Below are 21,168 nucleotides of genomic sequence, written 5' to 3' on the forward strand. Positions count from 1 at the left end.
TCAAGTACATGTCGTCGTGTATGTAGAGTTAACTACTTTGCAAGGATTCGCATGGCTATGTAATGGACAATGTTCGTGTTGTCGTGATATGACTTGGTGCTTGCACCGCATTTGAGTTCCTAGTATCTCCCAGTATTAATCATTCAATAGCCTGTTAAATTGAATATTCGATGGGATTACACAGGATATTCGTTTATACCAGGCTGCAAAAATAGGGGGATGACTGTACTGCTTTCTCGATAGACAAAGCAACATATTAACAGTAAATTTGATTTAATTTAAAATTATTTTTCTCATTATAATCTGTGCATTTTTTATCGAGTAAACGATGGAGCATTTACGCCTTAGAATGGATTTCGAGCAAAATAGTCCAGGGAGACACTTTCCGAGGGCACTTAATAGGAATAAGAACATGTGTCAGCCATTGGTGAATTTAGTGGATGTCCCAACCCCAAATTTGGGTTTTCCGACATCCAATGGGGAAGATTTTGTCGCATACTAGTATCTTGATGTTCCAATATCGAGTTGGGACATATTTGAGGATACGTACGATGGGATCGTTTCTCCTGACAACCTCACCCAAAATGTTCATGTTTCAATGACGTTTTATACTGCAACCTTGTCGTATCCGGATAAGGGTAAAATGCCTTGGCCTACACAGCGATAGGCACGTCCTTGGTTGATCTCGATCGAAACCAGCTCCAAGAAGTAGGACATATTGCTTCCTCTTTGTACCTGCACTACTACTCCAACACGCCGGAGGTTGATATTGGCAACATGTTTATGGAGAATAAAACACACGTTTGAAACGTCCCGATTCAGAGAATAATGGTAATAATCACCACGATTCAGGTGCCACTTTTACATTGGCAACATGGCGCAGCAATCACCGATCGACATCGATCCGCGTGCCGTGAAGGAGATCATTATGGACGATTACTCTGGTCACATTGACCTCACGCTCGGAGCCGGACCCGGTCGGTTCCAGCACGGATACACCAACTTCAAAGTGAACTGGTCGGGCGATGCCACCACGGTGCTCAAGCTTCGCGACGGCCGCGAATTCCGTCCGATCCAATTCCACTTTCACGCGCCGTCCGAACATACGTTGCAGGGCCACCACTTTCCGTTTTGCATGCATTTGGTGCACAAGTCCACCGACGGCAAAATCGCCGTCGTCGGCGTGTTCTTTCAAGTCGGCGATGACGAAAGCCCGTTTTTAAAACAGTTTTGGAACGTCTTGCCCGACCTGGACCCCCACGGCGTGGATGTGACGGTGGACAACATCTCGTTTGATGACTTGTACATTGCGTCCGCGATGACCGACGAAGCGTTTTACCGGTACCAAGGCTCGCTCACGACCCCACCATACACGGATCACGTCGAGTGGATTCTCGTCAAGGACCCCCGGACCATGTCCAAGGCGCAACTGCAGCACTTCATCGATATCCTTCCCGGCGGGTCGAACGCGCGGGACCTGCAGCCCATTCAAGATGCCGCGGGCCAATTGCTCTTTTGCTGCGATGCTTGAGTAGAATCGTTGAAGTCAACTGTTCAGTTGGTTTGAGAGTAGGGTTCTGCTGTAGTACATTACACTAATTACTGTAATAAACTCGCCACTGGAAGTTGTGGTTGCTGGCTTTGGTAATGGCTGGTTCAAAGTCCAACCAAGTTGAATCCCCAGTGTGTATGGAAAAATATTATTTTCGAGCAATTGCTCAAAAATGCTCCCTTAGCGGTATATGAATGAGGCCTAATCCATCATTTGCTCGAAAATAATGCGCACCCAGTGTGTATAGGAGGTACGTACATGTATGTATATGATGTATTATTAATATATGACGTTTAGTAACGTAAATATGCTCCAACCAACGACGAAAGCTGCCCGCAGTCGCGGGCTAGGAATACCATAACCTTAATGCATGATTCTCAAGCTGTACAGTAGTATGTACAGCTCAACCTGTACAGTACCATAGGGTACACGTTGAGCGAGGGTGATACACATATTAGAGCATCTCCACCTGTCAGTTTTATAGCTCAGCTTTTTACGGATACTATTAATAGTAGTCTTTAGATAGGACCAGTCTTGGTCTTATGCTCCCAGCCGTTGGCTTTATCCGGGTCTAAATAAAGCCAATCATAAGATCAGCCCCGAAAAGCCCTATCATAGGACTTTTTCGCCGTAATATCACCCTCCAGCTTTATGCTATCCGGACGAGCAATATAATTGAAAATAATATAGGTGAGTGTATCTGGGACGCTTATATACTATCGCACGCCTTTTTGGTCAATCTACAGTTGACCCTCACAATTCGAAGTAGATTGACCAAGAGTATCGTCAGCAGTGTCCATGAAAGCGATAGCAACTATTGTGCTTTTCACTCGTTTTGGCTACCATAAACATGGGTATTTGTTACATCGACCCCAGTGTTTTACTGTTAGATAATCCGTACAGTGATTTAGGATCACGTTTCGTTACAGAATGTAATTATAGGGATGTCATTTATGCAACCCTTTTGCACATTTGAAAAGTGCAAATCGAAGTTATATCTGCTATTCTCGGGACCAACTTGCACAATTCACTGTTCATCATGAACAACTTTTGATATTACAAATGAAACATTGCGCCGGTGTTCTATCGTACAGCGAAGTACGTATGGTGCTATATCGTAGAAAACCACGCCATCTTCTTGTTCCATCGCGTAGTACATGCAGGTAGCATGTTCTACTCGATGGAATAACAGCCAAGGTGTTCAGCATCACATGTGATTATTATTCCTCAGAGTTATATGGCATTTATAAAACCCCAGTGAATTAGCTAAAACACCAGGTATTTATTCAAAATTGTAACACAGTTACAGCAGTACCACTCTTTTAGTCACGTAAAGCCGACGCCAAAACAAGTGCAAAGCACAATATGTAGTACATGTAGTGATTGTCTCCGGACATTAAATTTTTACCAACGCTTATTATCTATTTATTCGGTGTGTGAGACCAAACTATAGGAGCCAAAAGAAAAAAAAAATTCTGGCGACTCGGAATGATTTGATTGGTCAGTCTCAGGAAATTCGGTACTTCGAACTGGGTACTGCGTAGTACTACGTAGTAATACTACGTAGGGGAAGTATAATACTACTATTAATAGCAGTAGTAATCAAGTGGCAATAAAACCACATGTGACAGACCCCACAAATAAAAAACGCGTTTCAAACGTTTGACATCGTTTGGTGGTTTTCAGCACTTCCAGCGAAACGATGACGTTGGATCTGCGGGAAACCACCAGCGGCATCGTCGGTGCCGTGTTCAACGTGTACGCAGGCCTACCTTTCGACGTAGTCAAGGTCCGTCTGCAGACACAGGGCGCGTCCACGCCGCACTACAATGGCCTCATGGACTGCTTTGCCCGCACGGTGCAGCAGGAAGGAGTCCGATCGCTGTGGAAAGGTGCACTCCCAGCACTCTCCAGCGCCATCGTCGAAAACTCGGTGCTCTTCACGGCCAACGGAGCGCTGAAACGATTGTTTTTCGAGCGCGGCGACACCCTCTCGACGCTGGACGAAGCGCTCGTGGGGTCTGCGTCCGGCTTGTTTTCCGCGGCCGCGATCACGCCGGCCGAAGTCATCAAGTGCCGGCTCCAGACGTACGCCCATGCTGGTTCCATGGGCATTTGGCGATGTACGAAGAACATCGTCCGCGAAAGCGGCGTGATGGGGCTCACAGCCGGCCTCGGCGCGGTCGTGTTACGAGACGTCCCGTTCAACTTTTGTTTCTTTGGCATGTACGACTATTATACGGCGAAATGCATGGACGTATTTGGCGTCGAGTCGAGACGGGAGCTGCATCCGTTGGCCGTGCTCGTGTCCGGAGGCTGTGCGGGTGCCACGTCATGGACCGTCGTGTTCCCCGCCGACGTCATCAAATCACGACTTCAAGTGGACGCGACGCTGACGTTCCGAAAGGCCGTTCGAAACGTGTGGCGGGTACATGGCCTCGTGGGATTTTACCGCGGGTGGAGCTCGGCGGTCTTGGGCAGTTTTCCAGCCGACGGGTGTTTGTTTCTTGGTGTCGAGATGACCCATCGGTTGTTTGCACATTTTGAAGACAACAATGTATGATATAACTAGTACTTACTAGACGAGACCGAGGGATTGGCGCCAGCCAGTACACACAGTGGGCACTTTTGAAGGATGAATCGATGGTTGGGGGTCATACCGTCGATGGACGATGGGTTTTCGAGGACAGTCGACTCGAATAGACTTTGAACAGGTTACAAGCGCCTATCGACGTGGTTACTCCGTAGTACTAGTACTACTACAGTATACTAGTAGTACATACGTACTTAGTTCTTCAGTATGTAAGCTTACTGTACTCATTCCAACACCCCATTCCGACAACGTTTCTACTATTAGCTAATCCTAAGTAGGAAGGGTACAGTGAAAGCGTAAGGGTTCAAACATACACCTAGAATGAAGGCCTACTGCGTCCGTCGGGTAAGTCTTTCATAGGTATGGTGAGGGTACCATGAACTAAGGTGCAATGCCACTTGCTCACGTGTAAACATAAGTACAACGAGCAGTGTCTTCAAGATAATTGCGCTAGACCTACCCCCTAAATGACTTTGATTAGTCAAAATAGTGTAGGAGATTTTACTACTACAATATGATAGGTTGTATTAATACTACGTAGTATTAATACTCTCCGAGTAATAGATAATAGAGACAATTCATTGGCCAAAATTAGAGCATACAAATACTAAGGAGGTCGGAATATCAATCATAATCATCGATAGATTACTCGATTGGAGTTCACAGAAAATGCTCCACAGTTGCGACTGGCATACTACAGTAGTAGTACAGTACTACTCCGGAGTATTATTATCCGGAATTGCCACCCCCTTATTGTATGTTAGTGGTTGAATAATGGCTAGTTTAACCCACGAATGTACGTACTATCGCCATTTACTCTTTCTTGTTGGTGGTGTTAAAAGCAAGTGATGTCTCCGTCTAGGACGAAGTACGAGTTGCCTTCTTGACGGTACTTTTTATAGCCTTCAAACCCAACCACTTCGACCTTGATAACTCCCCAAATCATCAAAATGACTAATAATACTTCCTGAATTAAGCCGTATCCGGAAATACAACCAACATTCTCCACTGCGCCGCCTGGTTCATTAATCGATAACGTTAACGGGCACGGACGAGCGACTGCGATGGCCGAGTCAACGAAACGCACGTGGACGGGACTGTTCTTGTACACAGTGTTCTCGTGCCTGTGGGCATATGCGTACCAGGTCGTGTTCGTGTGTGTGCTCTTGGTTGGCATCCTGGTGGCTGCAAGCACATGCAAGGCGCGCAACCTCCTCAGTGGTGTTGCCCGAGCTGTGTGGCAGGCCGAGCTATGGGTGCATCGGCTCTACGTGACTGACTCTGTGCTGTGCGTGCCTCGAGTGGAGTCCATCACGTTAGGCACAGTATGGTGGACGTTCGTGTACTTCTTGCTCACCAAGGCTGTGCTCACAGCGTACTTTGCAGCCATTTTCACGTCGCTGCTTGGCGAGTACACATGTTTTCGAGTGGATTCCACTCCCACCTTGTCTCCATATGTGTATCGGGATCGGTGGCAAACCCAGCCGCCATGGTACGAAACGTCCGAGAACAGCGCCGCCGCGATCGTCGTCACTGTCTTGGTGAGTTTCATCTTCAACATTTACATGGTGTGGATGTCCACTTGGTGGACCGACCGATATTACACATGGATGGTCAGTTTGGTGCCGGCAGACGAAACGCGGATGCTGCCTCACTTCCACCCGTACCGCCTCCCGAATGCAATCGACCCGACCCTGCATCCCCCTCCGACGTTCCTACCGCCGCCACCGCCGCCGCCTCCTCTAATCCCCTTCAGCAGCCAGTCCAGCAGCGGATCCGCCTATGCCATGGGAGCGCCACCACCGCAGCCGCCTCAGTTGGAGCACAAATCGTCATCGCAATCAAGTCTGTCCTCTGTCGCAAGTGTGGCGTCTTCAACCACCTCTAGCCATTCCGCACATCATCTTCCGTCGTCTGATCGTCGCGCCATGTCAATGGCCTTCCAACGATCGCACCTAGATCAGGAGGCGTTGCATGCCCAGTGGATCAGCATGCAAAGCCAGCAGTCGCCAGCTGGAGGAACCCAATTGTTTGGGCCGCCCACTACCGCACACACACTTGGGCAATCGCCCGCGAACCCCGCCCTCCACCACCACCCGCTTGTTCAGTTTTCGTCCACTCTCACCGAACGCCACGGCGTGGTCGGGTTCCCAGTGCCCCCACCCCCCCTTCGCACTTCCTCGTCATCCGGACGCCTGACCGACCAGCACCTTCAACGAACCAGTCGCCGCGCGTATATCCCTGCGTCTCCCCGACCGCCGCAGCCTCCTCCTCAGCCACCAACACGATCAAAGTCGTCGCGTAAAAAGGACCTAGCTTTACGTACCAAGCACGAACACAAGCTTGAATCCATGGTGGACCACGCCCGACACCAAGTCCAGGCGCTGCATCACATCCTGTCGACATTGAAGCTCCATCACGACAGCCATGCCGTGGCCCACGCCCGCCGCCGTCTCGCGGTCCTAAACCAGTTGGTCGCGCATGCCCCGTTATCGCAGGACGAACGGCTGCAGTTTGAATTGGCCTGTCACGAGTTTGCCGCCGTTCTCGACAACAACAATGAATCCGACGACGAATCACAACAAGATGACGACGCCCACGTGTTTGATACAGTGATCGAGTCGGCACAAGGCCACTTGCGATACATTCAACATGTATGGGCGGCTACGACGACTACCGACACCACCTCCGTCGTCCCCCATGAGACAGTGTCAGACCTCCGAGGCCAACTCGGTGCGATTATCAAATCGCTTCAATTGGTGCCACCGCAGTGGCCGCGTCGGCAAGCGCTGGAGCAGCAGTGTCATGCCCTGGACACAGACCTGACCGCGTGGTTGGTCCGCCAAGATAGGGACAAGAAGGAACAACTTCGTCGTCAACTGGACGCGATGCAGCACACTCTAGTCCACGGCGTGGGGCTGTCGGACGACAACAAGGCGCAGTTACAACGCATTTGCGACGACTTGGAGGCCAAACTCGTAGCCATGGAGCATGCCCCCCCCCCTATGCCGGTGATTATTCAACCACTTCCCCTTACTACACAACTACAAACACGGGGGGATGATCGACCGGTAGCCACCGACCCCCCCCCCAACGACGTTCTTCCTACCACCAGTGTAGCCCAAACCCTCGTGGAAAGGTATGCTGCTGCTGCTTTGGCTGCTTCGAATAAACAGGTCCCTCGGTCCGTGGCGTCGCTGCCAAGTGCCCACATCGTTCGAGAGGTTACAATGGAGGATGTGGACCGAGATGAGGCTGTCCAACGTCCAGACGATGCACGGGAGGTGCACGTGACGCTAGCCGCTCGGTCCGGGTGGGAGTCCCCTGTCGGGTACGCAGCCCCTCCGTCCTCCACGACCTCGTACGATCTCCTCTCCCCCACTGGAACCTCGCATTCCACTGTCATACCGTTCGCCTTTACGCCGTCCACTACGTACGGCCAGCTGTCCCCAATCTCTGCACCTTCGTCGCCTTCGCTATTTGATTCGACGACGTTTGCAATCGCCCCTACGTTTCGCAGTGCTACCGCTGCGTCCTTTGTATCAGATCAAGTTGAAGTAGACCCTGTGCACTTTCAGTCATTTGGGCCGCCCACGGTGAGCCGGGACATGCCGTTCAAGTTTAGCATTTGGGCGTTCCTGGCTCACCAGCGCGACGAGGCGGTGGAGGAGGCGATGGCGGCCGACGCGTCCGCCAGACAAGTGTCGCGCGAGCTGCTTCTTCGGGTTCGAAGAGGGGCCTTGGCTCACGTAACCCTAGAACTGCCAAGCAGCGGGTTTCAAAATGAATCGGAGCCGACGCAAGTGCTGACGTGGACGGGAGCAGTGTCAAGTGTACGGTACAACGTCTTGTGTACGTCAAGTGCCAAGATCGGCCAAGTGCTGTTTAAGGCCACAATTGTGGTCGGCACGGAAGTGCTTGTATTGCGGTCGTATATATCGGTCTCTGCGAGCCAGATTTCCTGGGAGAACTATGCCCAGAATGTGACGGAACTCGAGTGCAAACTCGAAGTGCTGCCGAAAACGTTTGCCGAAATTCCGTTTCACGACTTGTCCATCCACGAGTTGGTTGGTCGAGGCCATTTTGGAGATGCATTTCGGGCAGACTACCACGGCAAGCAGGTATATCTTTCTCTCTATATATATATAATATATATATGTGTGTAAATATCCACATGCATATTGCGTACTTTTATTTATTTTTAAATGGTGTGTTGGTTTTGTGCCGCTATGTTATTGAGAGGCGGCACAAAACATTTATTACCCGTGTCTCTCCATATGTGCAATGTGATGTTATATATTTCATCCAACGTATATCTATCTCGCCATACTACTTTTGTGCAATGTGACGTTTATGTTCGCAAATATATTGTCGATTTGATAGTACAAATTTGGGGAGGGTGTGCAATCGAATCGCGCCGACCAAACCGATCCACAATCGATCTGATTGGTTGAATTTCATTGAGAAGGTTTTGATTGGCTAATAATTTTGAGCTCATCTGAAGTAGCCAATCATATCGATTTAAATTCCAACGAGAAACCACAACACAATGAAATTTCACTCGAAAGCACAGTATATGTGACTTCTTTTTGCTTTTCACACTAGCATTCCGTGCATGGTTGCTATGGTATCGTAAAGTTCGATGGTCAACACACCACAATCTACATGCTCTCACGGCATCCATTTATTTATATTATCGTTTCAACCAAAAGTTGGACTTTTGTGTGCTCAAAGTATCAAATCGATATTGTACTGAAATTTTGTATGTAAAAAAACTTGATTGACCAGTGGAGACAGATGCCTGTCGTGTTGATGTCGATGCATTCTGTGAATCCGATTCTTGGCTATAAATAATATTCTCCTGCGTATATATATATATATAATTCCTATGTAGGTCGTGGTAAAAACAATCCGAGCTAGCGCCCTTGGAGGCGACTCGGCGGACCAAATCGTGTCTGAATTCCGCCACGAAGCCGCGGTGTTATCCATGTTTGGGCACCACCCGCACATTGTTCCGTTTGTCGGTGCGTCGACCGATCCGTCGTCGACGCTGGCGTTGGTGACCGAGTATTTGCCATTTGGAACGATTGAAGACCAGTTCAAGCGGCAGCTGTCTGCCAGTCAAAAGACCCGGATCGTCGGCGATGCCGCCGCGGGGCTCCTCAACATGCACGAAGGGGGGTTCATCCATCGAGACATTGCCGCGCGGAATTGTCTGGTGGACGGCGCGCTTCGTGCCAAAGTGTGCGACTTTGGCTTGTGTCGGCGAGTCCACAAGGCCAACGAAACGTCGTCGCATTTTGAGCACGGCGTCGGCCCGCTCAAGTACATGGCGCCCGAGTCGCTCCAGCCGCCGCACGTGTTTTCCACAAAGTCGGACGCGTTTGCGTTTGGGGTGCTGGTGTGGGAAACATTTGCTGAGAAAAAGCCGTTTGCGATGATGACCGCGCCAGAAGCCGCCGCGTACGTGCTCGAAGGCGGGCGGTGCCTCGACATTCACTCGTCAGACATTCCAAACGCGATGCAATGCCTCATGGCGCAGTGCTTTCAGGAAGATCCAGAGCTGCGACCGAGTATGACAGACATCGTGGCTGCGTGTCGACGGGGGGTTGACGACTTGACCAGAGTCGACTAGATGGAGTAATAGAAGGTGTGAGTGAAGTGGCAATAGATGTAATTATAGTCGAAGTGAAGACAAAGGAAGGTTGTGATTTGATCAAAGGGAGGGGGGGGAAAGGATATATGGGGGGATGTACTGTACGTAGCTGAGGGGTCTTTACAAAAGCGCGTGACTGCGTCGTAGTCTCAGCTATTCATAGGGCTGGAACTACTCGCACGTGAATTACATTCTAACGTGACAGCGTTCACATACTGTACCATTATTGGTCACATACTGTACCATTATTGGACTTGCTTGTCACATGCGTAAATTCCGCAAGGCGATCGCCCACCTGTTATGGACATATGTCAAAACGTCGACATACACTTTGTTAGGCCAAACTATCCTAATCTATGATTAAAATTAATTAGTATATTTTGAGTACTGTAATATCATTGGTCATCTTGATTCGAAGTGGTTGGGTTTGAAGGCTATAAAAATACCGTCAAGAAGGCAACCAGTACTTCGTCCTAGACGGAGACATCACTTGCTTTTAACAACACCAACAAGAGTAAATGGCTAAGATCGTACGTACATTCGTGGGTTAAACTAGCCATTATTCAACCACTAACGTAACGTACAATAAGGGCGGTACTTAATCGAGTTGTATGACAGCAGTTCGATACATAAGATTACTATGAACACTTGTGTGCGTACTACTACTACAGCATGCATATACCTATTGAAAAAGTTATCGTGGGTACTGTACTGTACTGTACGTAGTAGTGGCACAGCAACCTCGTATTTTCTTCAACGTGAAGTGTCCGAGTCGCGAGTGAACATGGCATCGACAACAGCCCGGCCGACCACTTGCACGGTGGCGACCAACTGACTTGACTCGAACGTCGAGACTTGTTGGGCTGCTGCGTCCATCATTGTCTGCGCCGTTGCTGGGTGCGTAGGATGGTTTGAACTGTTCCCGATACTAGACTAAGGTTTTCATCTCGTTGGTCAAAGAAAGCATGGCTTAGCACTTGGTCGGCAGTCCCCCTCTCCGCGGGATTCACTCGAAGCAAGTGGCAGAGCAACTCGTGCGCCTTGTCCCCTCGGACGTGGGCCCGCACTCGCGCACTCAGCTGCGCATCTGCCCCCGTTGTTTTGCCACTTTCACGTAACTTCGCCGGCGATGTCTGTCGCGACCAGTTGCAGCCCTGAAATCATCTCAAACATCATACATCCAACGCCCATATATCCACCTCCGGCGTCGCCCGCACGAGGTCATATGGCAGTGCTTGATGTGGATGTTGGTGAGAGCTAAATGCTTTGACCATATACTCGTCGTCGTGTCGACGGGTGTTGGACACTCGTGTTGAACGACCCGCCTACCTGCTGCCAGTACGCGTCCACTTGTCGTTCGTCGTCGGTTTCGAGTTTATAAGACATTTCTATTACGCTAAAATATATATGCAACCATCACTCATAGTATTATTTATTCTTGTCAAATCGAATAATCATTCGAAACAGTAGGGCTCAATCGTCGAATATGAGCAGATCGGCCGACTATATCGATGACCGACCAATCAAAACTCGAGAACACGAGTCAATCAATCTTCGACCAATTCAAGATTAAAATCGTGTGTGTAACTTAAGTTAACTGTAATATAAATGATATTGTCGATTTGATACAAATTTGGGGAGGGAGTGCAATCGAATGAAACCGATATACAATCGATCTGATTGGTTGAATTTCATTGAGAGGGTTTTGATTGGCTAATAATTTTGAGCTCATCTGAGGTAGCCAATCAAATCGATTTAAATTCCAACGAGAAACCACGAAATTTCACTGGAAAGCACAATAAAAGGACAATATATATTGTGGATTCGATACAACGTTCTAACCCCGTCGAATCGACGCTATTGGCTAATCCATTTTGGAGTAGATATTTGATTGGCTCTTACAGTAAGGACAAGAATATGCGACCAAGAATCAAAACTCCACCGTGATAATTCAATATTTTCTAAATTATATAACGAATTCACAATACATCAAACAGATCCAACATCTATGTAGTCACACCTACCTGGTGGCAGCCCCCAACGGGTGGCCAAAAGCCACGGTCGCATCCAAATCGATCAACTTGAACTGGCCGTCCTGAATTCGCACGACGTTGGATTTCTTCACATCTCCATGCACCAGTCCATGGTCATGTACGTGCTTTAACGCAGTGACCACCGCCTCGAGCAGCCATCGGACGTGATTGGCACTCACTCGGTCGCTCGTTCGCATACACCTGCTCCAAACTCCGATCTGCATATGGCAGAACCTTCCACCATATGCGGATACTCGTGTCCCAAGGTGAGCTTCGTCGCGTGGTGGGCCATCATGGCGGCGGGAGGCGATGGCAGCAAGCCCACCACAAACTGTCCGTCCAGGAACCGCCGACAGCGCACTTCGTTGGCGTACTCGTCGCGATGTTTCATCATCTTGATAACCACCAACGTTGTTGTCGCTGACAAGTTGGTAAAACCGCTTCACGACCAATCCCACCCGATGTATCCACGTCCAAATCACAAAACCATTAGGGAGATTTCGCAATTCAATCCGTGTTCGCGTCCGTGAGAAAAAAGACACGGACACGACCACGGACACGGATTAACTGTAAATTTACTGTTAGACGATTTCGCTGTATAAATAGATTTCCGCGTCCGGAATAAACATAAGGAATCTGCTAACGTTACTTTGCAATAATGCTGTCCCCAAGCGTTCTTGCTTCGCGAGGCCTGCCCGTCATCGCAGACTTCTGCTCGCACATTCCTACCGTCGGTCAACACCATCCAAATACACAGAATCCTTCTGGAACTTTTCGTGGTTGTCGAGGATCAGGTGGAACCTGTGCGATGTTTTCTTGCTGTCAACGTCGATCTTGGCAAGAGAAGCCAGGAACTTTAAGCAAGTTGCACGCGAGCACCCCCCAAGACTTCTGACCAGATGTTGGAGGAATGGTCGCTCGTGGTTGGCCTTTATCCACAGCGCCAAGTCATCCCCCCCTCCTCGCTTCTCAACCTGCTCATACAATGTACTGTATGTAGCACACGAAACCATCGAATGGAACCCTCCTGTTCGGATAACCTCTATTTTTTTGGATTATCCAAATCCGTGATTGCTGCTCTTTTCACGGATTCCGCTATAAAGTTTCATCAGTTTCCGTGATTGTACTAATTACTGAGGGTAATTATTACGGAAACGGACACGGATTACTTTGCGAAATCTCCCTATTGTTTCCAACTCGTGTCGTCTTGGTGGGTCTACAAGACATATTGTACCATGGGCAATACATATGAGCAAATGATTGAAATATACATATATATATATATATATCGATCATTTGTTCATGTTTTCTACAAATTTGTACCATGGGAAATATATATATGTGTTTCGATCATTCGTTCATGTTTTCTACAAAATTGCAACATGGGCAATATATATATAGTATATATATTTCGATCATTTGTTCATGTCTTCTACAATATTGTACCATGGACAATATATACTAGTACATATATATATAGAAGGGGGGGTATCTGTCACAGGGTCGTACCCACGGATACGGAGACTTGATCGATGGTCGACAACAGGTGTGTAGCAACCGGTGACACTCGACAAAAGCTTACAACTTAGAAACTGACATTCCACCATGCTGACGGTAACTGTCAATCTCTCACGGCCATAACTTTTAATTCCCTCTCTACCTACAGCCACTCTAGATCGTGTACCGTTCGAGTCGAGAGTTGGCACTTGGGTAGAGACGCCAAGCGTCGCACGACCCTCACCATCCCGTTCATGACGGCCAAGTGCAACGGAGAGTTGCCCATCTACGGTGGACCAATCAAAACAAACCCCGAAACCCCGAACCATTTCAAAATTCGGAGAAACTCACTTACGTCGTCTGGAGCGTTGACTTTAGCACCGTGGTCAAGAGCTTCCTGCACGATCTCGACATTTCCTCGCATCGCGGCCATCGCCAACAACGTTCGACCGCACTCCTATCGATATATATTACATCAAATTCATGGTAGTATATACATATTACATCGAATTCATGATCCCAGGGCAACACAAAACATATTGCATTTTCATCAAAATTCGAATAATATATACATATATATATTAAACAGACCTGGACGACGGCCACGCTTTGATTCATATCCGTCGCCACGGTCGTTTTCAAGTTCTTGCCCACATCCAGCGCCGTTCGACCTTCCTAGAAATATCTCAGAGTTTAATAATTATCAAAATATTATGATATTTGCGATACTACTATATCGTACGGCATCTATGACGTGAATGCAGGCGGGAAAAGTGATCAACCCGGCAATCAGCGGGCCTTGGTCGATCTAGATACAATCTCAAAATATTATGTATATATATATATATATCTCAAAATATTATGTATAACGTTATATATATATTATTACGTTGTGGACAATGGTCACATCGGCCGACACATCCAGCAAGGCTCGGACTACTACCACATGGCCGTGACGGGCTAAGTAATATTAATTTCATGTATTAACGTAGATGGCCAGTTTATGGTGCACGGGACAGTTTAAAAGTGCTTCGTTGATACTGTTGATCTTTGGTGGTCTTCCTCCACTTCCATTGAGATGGTGAACTGAGTAGTGCTTAAGAAGGCGAGCAAGAGGTCAAACGTGTCGGGATCAAGCATGTACGCCGCCGTTCATCACGTCACGTGATGAACGAGCTTCGGTCGCGGGCGGCGTACATGGCTGTCCACGGGTTCGTTTGTTTGCGATGAGGGATGGCGAGGTCAAGTAATGACGCTCCTTGGGTGCCATCCGTGCGCTTGGTCATCGTCGGCGTCCGAGTCCCCGTCAACCTGCGCCAGCAACACCACTTGATCAAACACAATGAAGGTACTGTATTTGTTTATAGTATGGTATAAATTTTGTAAGTTATAATTTGAGTCGCCTTGCGTGCGTACAGATAACGACGGAAATAATTGCCAAGTGGTACTGCGCAGAATTTCGGAATATTAATATCCAAACGCCATCACTTGAAATGTGGATAATTTCACACATTCTAGCCAATGGGTGACTGTTTGCACCACGACGGTACGCATGATGTAATGTCAAGTTCGTTTCAACAAATAATAGAAAATGGCAATTATTCTGTATCACGACCAGCCGTGTGTTCATAATATCCAGAAACAAGTAATTAATTGTAAGTGACGTATACTCGCCCCCAGTTACCAAATGCTCAACGATTGACTGTTTAATGTAGATTATAGAACACTATACGTAAGCTTACTGTACTCAAACAATCGAGACAATCGCATCAATAGAATCTGCGCGAGAAGTCAGCAAAGGGTCAATCAGTGCATACTTATCATATGGGTACAAACTTAAGTAACTATATTGAAGAGATTACGAGTACAGTACCGGTCCGGCACCGTAATTACTGGGAAGCTCTTCAGATCATTGAGGCCTCTAATTGGCTACCGGTAGACAAGGTGTCAGATCGCGGTGATAAGTGGTACTAGTACAGTACAATATCAGATAGGCATGCAATACCTATCCAAGTTTAAATATCTATCCGTGGGTACTTGAAGTTAAAATAGCTGACACCCAAATCAATGGTCATTTGATCTTGTAGTTTGTAAGTGAAATCATATCGAACATATTTTAACCTTCCTTGGTCGAAATATATAGCATGCAAATTAATTCAAGTACTGGGCTGTTGTTGAGAAGGACAGAAATAGTACCTTTCTAGAACATCAGATGAAGGAACCGGTATCAGTACTGTACTGTATACCGAGTACTACACCATTTTGCGTTTAATTTCAGCTTTTTTTCAAAATATTTCCACTAACCTCCGATATATTTCACCGAATCGCCAATATAATTCACCCAACCTCCATTATATTTATTGAAATTTGGCCATTATATTTCACCCAACCTCCGATATAATTCACCCAACCAACACTTAATTTCACCTTTCGAAAATGTATTTCACCTGACCACCGGTATATTTCATGGAAAGTAAATTAAAACCAACCCACGCAACATATCTACGACATCTACGGCTCAAGCACCAACATCCATGTCTTTCATAATGTCAGCGCGGACATAGAACAGTTCAAGGCGGGCCGTGTACACATGCAAACGATTCGGCTCAATTCCTAATTCATTGTTGAGTTACATCTTTTAAGTCTGTCCGTCTGGCGGTGGCCCCATAAAGGCCGCGACTCGTTCGGGCAAAGATGTCTTAATGCGGCTCTTCAACGCCGGCCACATATTCTCGATCGGGTTCAACATCGGGGAGTACGGCCCTAGTTTTAAGAACGAAGCGTCTTGACACGTCATGTTAGCGGTCAACAGAGAGACGTGCCGGAGTTTGTGGTGCAGGGATGGCCTCTTCCATCGAGCTCAGATTCAAAAATGGTGAAAGCGCGCGAAACTCTTCGCGCGCTTCGAATTTCTAGATTCCCAGCTCGAATTATAATGATTGTTAGGTGATTTATATTTTCGAAAGTTGGAATTAACCGTAGGTTGGGTGAATTATAACGCAGGTTGGGTGAAATATAACGGCGATATTTTACGTTGGCGTGAAATATAATGGAGGTTGGGTGAATTATATTGGCGATTCGGTGAAATATATCGGAGGTTGGTGGAAATATATCGAAAATAAGCTGGAATTAAACGCAAAATGGTGTAGTACGTAGTACTGTAGTGCACGTGCACAGCGAATACAAGGTTATAACAAAAGCCGTCAGTTCTGCCAGGAGGAGATCAAGATGCGTGCAACATTAGAGCTCGATGTCAACGATAACATCACGGCTTATGAAAGGCATGTTAAATCCATGTACAGTATGTACCTTTACGTTAGTGCGTGTGATTTCAATGGGTGTGTGTTTTACGGTATTTTGGCCGACGAAATTGATTTGATATTTTGACACTTTTGCCGTCGTCGTCGTCGTTTAGTTTTGAAGTCTCCAATTGGTTGAAAATTGGCCAATCCGACGTCATTTCTGTGACACTTCGATGCAGGTTACAATTAAAATACAGAGTAGTACTCGATTTGCAAAATAGTATTGATGATACAAATTGCTAGATATTTGAAGAGATCACTTGGCAATTATTTCCGTCGTTAACCGTCGCAAACTTCTTTGAGTCGATGATTTTCATCCGGAATTATAATTCAATTCACCCGTACTTCTTGACACTCGTCTCAGCAAAGAAGTACGGGTGAGACTCGTCGTCTCAGCAAAGAAGTACATTGAATTATAATTCCGGATGAAAATCATCGACTCAAAGAAGTTTGCGACGGTTTTGGAAGTCTCCCAATGGTGCACCATGATTTGAAGGAATCAAGGACCTTTAGTTATTTATTGTGATGTGTTTTTGTCGTGATCCCGCATCTCCCAGACCAAGCCGTTGTTTTTGTACTATTTCGGATTGTTTATTTAATTTCTTCAAATAATATGCTGAAATCTATCCTGTATACTACTAACATAAGTAGTAATAATGAAATTTAGAATCTTGGCCGATGCGATAAATCTTAGTATGCGATAGCTTCGAACAGCATGCGTAGACAACTCTTTCGGCCAAGCGTAGAAGCCATGGATGGCTTCCACGCTTGGCCGAAAGAGTTGGCGAGGCCAAGTCGTGCATTTCCCAATTTTCTCCAATGAAATTATTATCGTCGTTTGCTATCGCTGCCGCGTTCGCCGCCTCATCCGTGGCGGCGTTGGACGCCAAGTTCTACGGCATCAACTACGACGTCCGTACCCATCGGTGGGGTGGGTGCAAGGAATTCAAAACGATCGACGATGACTTCAATATCCTCAAGAATGTCACCAACAACGTCCGCATCTACGGGACGGAATTTGAATGCGCCAAGAGCGTGATCGAAGCCGCCGGCAAGAAGGGGCTCAAGGTCTGGCTCGGCCTATGGAGCGAGGTCCGCACGGACGAAGTGTTGGACACGTTCTCGTTGCAATATCAGGCCTTGAAGGATCTCATGAGTCATACCGATTTGATCAACAACGACAACATCCTCGGCATCCAAGTGTCGAGCGAAGCCTTGTACCGGTACTACGTACTAGGTCCGGGCAGCGACCGCCGTGGCATCGACACCGTCGTCGGCTACCTCAACAAAGTGCGAAGCTACCTCCGCGACCACGACTTAACGTTCCCCGTCGTGATCTCTGACAACATGGACATGTACACGAGGTTCCCCGAGTTGTACGACGAGGTGGACGTGGTCTCTGTGAACCAGTTTTCGTTCCGGGAGAACAAGACGGCGAAAGAAGGCGCGCACTTTACGTTCAAGCGCTTCCAGGAACAAGAGACCCGCGCCAAGCGCGCCGGCAAGCTCATCTTGCTGCACGAGACCGGCTGGAGCACAGCGGGTGAGAGCCCCAAGGTCAGGGAGGCTTCTCCCCAGGCCCAAGGCGTGTTCACACAGGACTTCCTCACCCTGGCGGCGCGCCAGAACCTCAATGCGTTCTACTATGGCGCATTCGATTTGCCGTTCAATCCCACCGAGATTGAACGCAACTTTGGCATTTACAACGCTGACCGCGAGATGAAGCCAGAGGTGGAGGCCGTCCACGTCGGCGCGCCGCTCCAAGCGGTCCGCCTCTGGGCCGGAGACAACGTGATCAAGGCGCACCGCTACTGGAACGCCGATGACGACTCGGTCAACGAGAATTTTGGCAGCGTGTATGCTGCGAAGCCGTCCGTCGGTCCATTGGGCGTCTTGGACGACGAGATCTGGCTGTGGGATGCCGCGTCCAGCATCTTGTACTCCAAGAGCTCGAATCAGTGCTTGGACTCGTATGGGGACCTCAACACGCAGACTCTGCACACGTACGACTGCTCGAAAGTGAACCACAACCAAAAGTGGAGCGTCGCCAACGGTAACATTGCGAGCCAGAACGACGCCAACTTTTGCATCGACGTGGATGTGAAGCGCTCAAAAACCCCCGACGGGAACCTCGTGGTCGCGATGTACCGGTGCAATGGGCACCAGAACCAGCTGATCTCGATGGTCCCGGCGGCCGACGAGCCCCTTGAGATTGGCATCAAAACGAACGGCGGCGTGCTGACTGAGTGGTTCGGCAAAGTGACGTGGGAAACGTCCCGCAAGGACAACGCCGACTGCCACCAGTGGTTCTATGACCCCGTGACCCAGCTCATTGCGAGCAAGTCGCACCGCGGCATGTGCTTGGACGCGTACGAGCGCAAGAACTACGGCGTTGTGCACTTGTACTCTTGCAATGCCACCAACGTCAACCAGAAGTGGGTCGTGAATGACATCACGGGTCAGATCCACCATGCAACGCATATTGGGTTTTGCCTCGATGGCCCCGACAACGCTAACGGACTCGTGCACTTGTGGTCGTGTTACAAAACCGAGGCCAATCAAAAGTGGAGCATCAAGCCCGTCAAGGCCTAGACGTAGGACGACAACATAAAAGCATGAATCCTGACTATAACGTTAACGTTCATTCGAAGGGTGTAGTTTTGTTGGGGTTGGATCACTAACGTTAGGGTAGTAAGTACAGTAGTAGGGACATCAATATACACTAAGCTTAGATGTAGTCACCTGGCTTCCTTTTCCCACATGATCGGTTTTACCCTTGCAGAACTACTACGTATAGTATGTGCATACGTATACTCCGGAGTATAACGTTCCAAAGTTTGCCCTGGAAAGTATCCCACGGGGAGACTTTCAAAATCGACTGACAACGAGTTTTGAGCACCTCAAGCCGCGCGTAGGGGAATGTAGTAGTGTGATAGCGATGCCGGAGGTTGGCGAGATACCTGACACCAAAAATGTGTATAGTGCAAAGAGACTCCAACAAGCCATCGAAGCTTTCATGGGTGTGTTTGACCTACAAGCGCGCATTTGCAATGACCATTGTGACGAAAACACCACCAACTGCTCTGACCATTCCAATGATACGCCAGACGTTGTCGTGGATTCGCCCGTTGCAACTAATGCTGTGGCAACACAGCGAACGGGTTTGACGCGATTGCATTGGGTCAAACGCATGGGTCAGAGCCAGCGACCAAGCAAACCGCGGCCAGAAGACACAAAATCGACGACTTGCTGAGTACGTTGGCGTCAACGCATGGAGTCAGGTGTCAATGGTACTGCATTGATGGAATTTATCATACGAATGGAGAAACGTGATGCTGCATTGAGGCCCAAAAACTTAAAGGGCAACAAAGGGGCGAGAAATTTGACCCATGTATGTTAGCTGTATTTGCTCAGTTGCTCGAAAAGTAATAATGACTCTAAACAGAATCTTCGAAGTATATTTCACCGCTCACTATGCAAGTACACATAACTATATAGCTGACAGTCGACGAGACGATCCAGGGGTCACTACGACAATTTTTACGTTTTTGGGAATTTCGGATGACCAGATTACACACATCGATGCAGTTTTTCACGGAGATTCCGCCTCTAAGCTTACAGTAATTTTCACCTGAAATTTAATTCCCTTCGAGTTTGCATGAAAAAGAATTTAGTTCAGGTCCAAATTTACACATTAAATCTAATATATTGCCAAAAGTAGAGTTTCACCTCACCATCCATTTCCGAACCTCTCGTCGCTAATGTATCCGGATAATCACACAGGTGGTGCACGCCACCAGTTTCACTTTGACATGCCTCCCAACTCGACCATCACAGACGACGAGTACGATGAGATCACGTCGTACGTGAAAAATGACCACGAGCACTAACAAAAGAAGAACGATTACAGATACTTCGGTTGCACGCACACTTTCGACGTGAAAATGTTGATTCCGCATCCGAACACATTGCATCAATCCTTGGACGGAGTAAAAAGGTCGTTCATGAGGTATGGAAGCAATATAGAGATACAAAAGTACTTCTACAGTAGTCAAACAACAACCTGCTAACAATTCTACTCATACATCTCGAGTTCCAAAGACAAAAGCAGTGCTACGTCTCATTGTAGAATTAGTCCGCGAGCGACGTTTGACCCGAACACGAGTCGTAGCGAAAGATGTTATGGCAGTTTTGAAAAGCATGGTCATGTTACCTAGAATGAAACCGACAACAAAGATACAAAAGCGTGTCTAAGATCCGTTCAGGACTATCGTTCGAGTCGATGATTCAAACGAGGACAAAAAAGGCAGCTTCCTGCACGATCTCGACATTTCCTCGCATCGCGGCCATCGCCAACAACGTTCGACCGCACTCCTCCTATCGATATATATTACTTCAAATTCATGATCCCAGGGCAACCCGTCGCGCTTGATTCGCGCCAACACCTACGTCCAAAACATATAGCATTTTCATCAAAATTCGAATAATATATACATATATATATTAACCAGACCTGGACGACTGCCACGCTTTGA

At 47.8% G+C, this 21,168-nt stretch overlaps 7 protein-coding genes across 8 annotated transcripts; 5 read left to right on the forward strand and 2 right to left on the reverse strand.

Annotated features, from left to right (window-relative positions):
- The first annotated feature begins 854 nt into the window (after nt 1-854).
- H257_12353 (hypothetical protein) lies at nt 855-1,637 on the forward strand. The gene has a single exon (XM_009839520.1). The coding sequence runs from the start codon at nt 875-877 to the stop codon at nt 1,529-1,531; it is 657 nt and encodes a 218-aa protein (XP_009837822.1). The 5' UTR covers nt 855-874; the 3' UTR covers nt 1,532-1,637.
- A 1,603-nt stretch (nt 1,638-3,240) lies between these two features.
- H257_12354 (hypothetical protein) lies at nt 3,241-4,138 on the forward strand. The gene has a single exon (XM_009839521.1). The coding sequence runs from the start codon at nt 3,255-3,257 to the stop codon at nt 4,113-4,115; it is 861 nt and encodes a 286-aa protein (XP_009837823.1). The 5' UTR covers nt 3,241-3,254; the 3' UTR covers nt 4,116-4,138.
- Nucleotides 4,139-5,157: 1,019 nt separating this feature from the next.
- Nucleotides 5,158-9,860, forward strand: H257_12355 (serine/threonine protein kinase). The gene is made up of 2 exons (XM_009839522.1): nt 5,158-8,266; nt 9,040-9,860. The coding sequence occupies exons 1-2, from the start codon at nt 5,210-5,212 to the stop codon at nt 9,778-9,780; spliced, it is 3,798 nt and encodes a 1,265-aa protein (XP_009837824.1). The 5' UTR covers nt 5,158-5,209; the 3' UTR covers nt 9,781-9,860.
- A 216-nt stretch (nt 9,861-10,076) lies between these two features.
- H257_12356 lies at nt 10,077-11,242 on the reverse strand. 2 transcript variants are annotated; one of them, XM_009839523.1, is made up of 5 exons: nt 11,001-11,242; nt 10,484-10,955; nt 10,340-10,371; nt 10,248-10,274; nt 10,077-10,096 (listed from the first exon to the last, which is right to left on the reverse strand). In XM_009839523.1, the coding sequence occupies exons 1-2, from the start codon at nt 11,073-11,075 to the stop codon at nt 10,677-10,679; spliced, it is 354 nt and encodes a 117-aa protein (XP_009837825.1). In that variant the 5' UTR covers nt 11,076-11,242; the 3' UTR covers nt 10,077-10,096; nt 10,248-10,274; nt 10,340-10,371; nt 10,484-10,676. The 2 variants fall into 2 exon arrangements, with proteins under 2 accessions (XP_009837825.1, XP_009837826.1); XM_009839524.1 differs by lacking the exons at nt 10,077-10,096; nt 10,248-10,274; nt 10,340-10,371 and having other exon boundaries at nt 10,426-10,955.
- Nucleotides 11,243-12,559: 1,317 nt separating this feature from the next.
- On the reverse strand, nt 12,560-14,601 carry H257_12357 (hypothetical protein; the record flags this gene model as incomplete). Its single annotated transcript, XM_009839525.1, has 6 exons — nt 12,560-12,808; nt 13,519-13,617; nt 13,687-13,788; nt 13,923-14,006; nt 14,074-14,139; nt 14,476-14,601. The coding sequence occupies 6 exons, from the start codon at nt 14,599-14,601 to the stop codon at nt 12,560-12,562; spliced, it is 726 nt and encodes a 241-aa protein (XP_009837827.1).
- Nucleotides 14,602-17,452: 2,851 nt separating this feature from the next.
- Nucleotides 17,453-19,225, forward strand: H257_12358 (hypothetical protein; the record flags this gene model as incomplete). The annotated part of the gene is made up of 1 exon (XM_009839526.1): nt 17,453-19,225. One exon carries the CDS (start codon nt 17,453-17,455, stop codon nt 19,223-19,225), a length of 1,773 nt encoding a protein of 590 aa, XP_009837828.1.
- Nucleotides 19,226-19,649: 424 nt separating this feature from the next.
- On the forward strand, nt 19,650-20,523 carry H257_12359 (hypothetical protein; the record flags this gene model as incomplete). Its single annotated transcript, XM_009839527.1, has 3 exons — nt 19,650-19,692; nt 19,788-19,886; nt 20,417-20,523. 3 exons carry the CDS (start codon nt 19,650-19,652, stop codon nt 20,521-20,523), a joined length of 249 nt encoding a protein of 82 aa, XP_009837829.1.
- Nucleotides 20,524-21,168: the final 645 nt, after the last annotated feature.

The sequence above is a fragment of the Aphanomyces astaci genome (genome assembly GCF_000520075.1).
Source record: "Aphanomyces astaci strain APO3 unplaced genomic scaffold supercont1.40, whole genome shotgun sequence".
NCBI lineage: Eukaryota > Oomycota > Saprolegniomycetes > Saprolegniales > Verrucalvaceae > Aphanomyces > Aphanomyces astaci.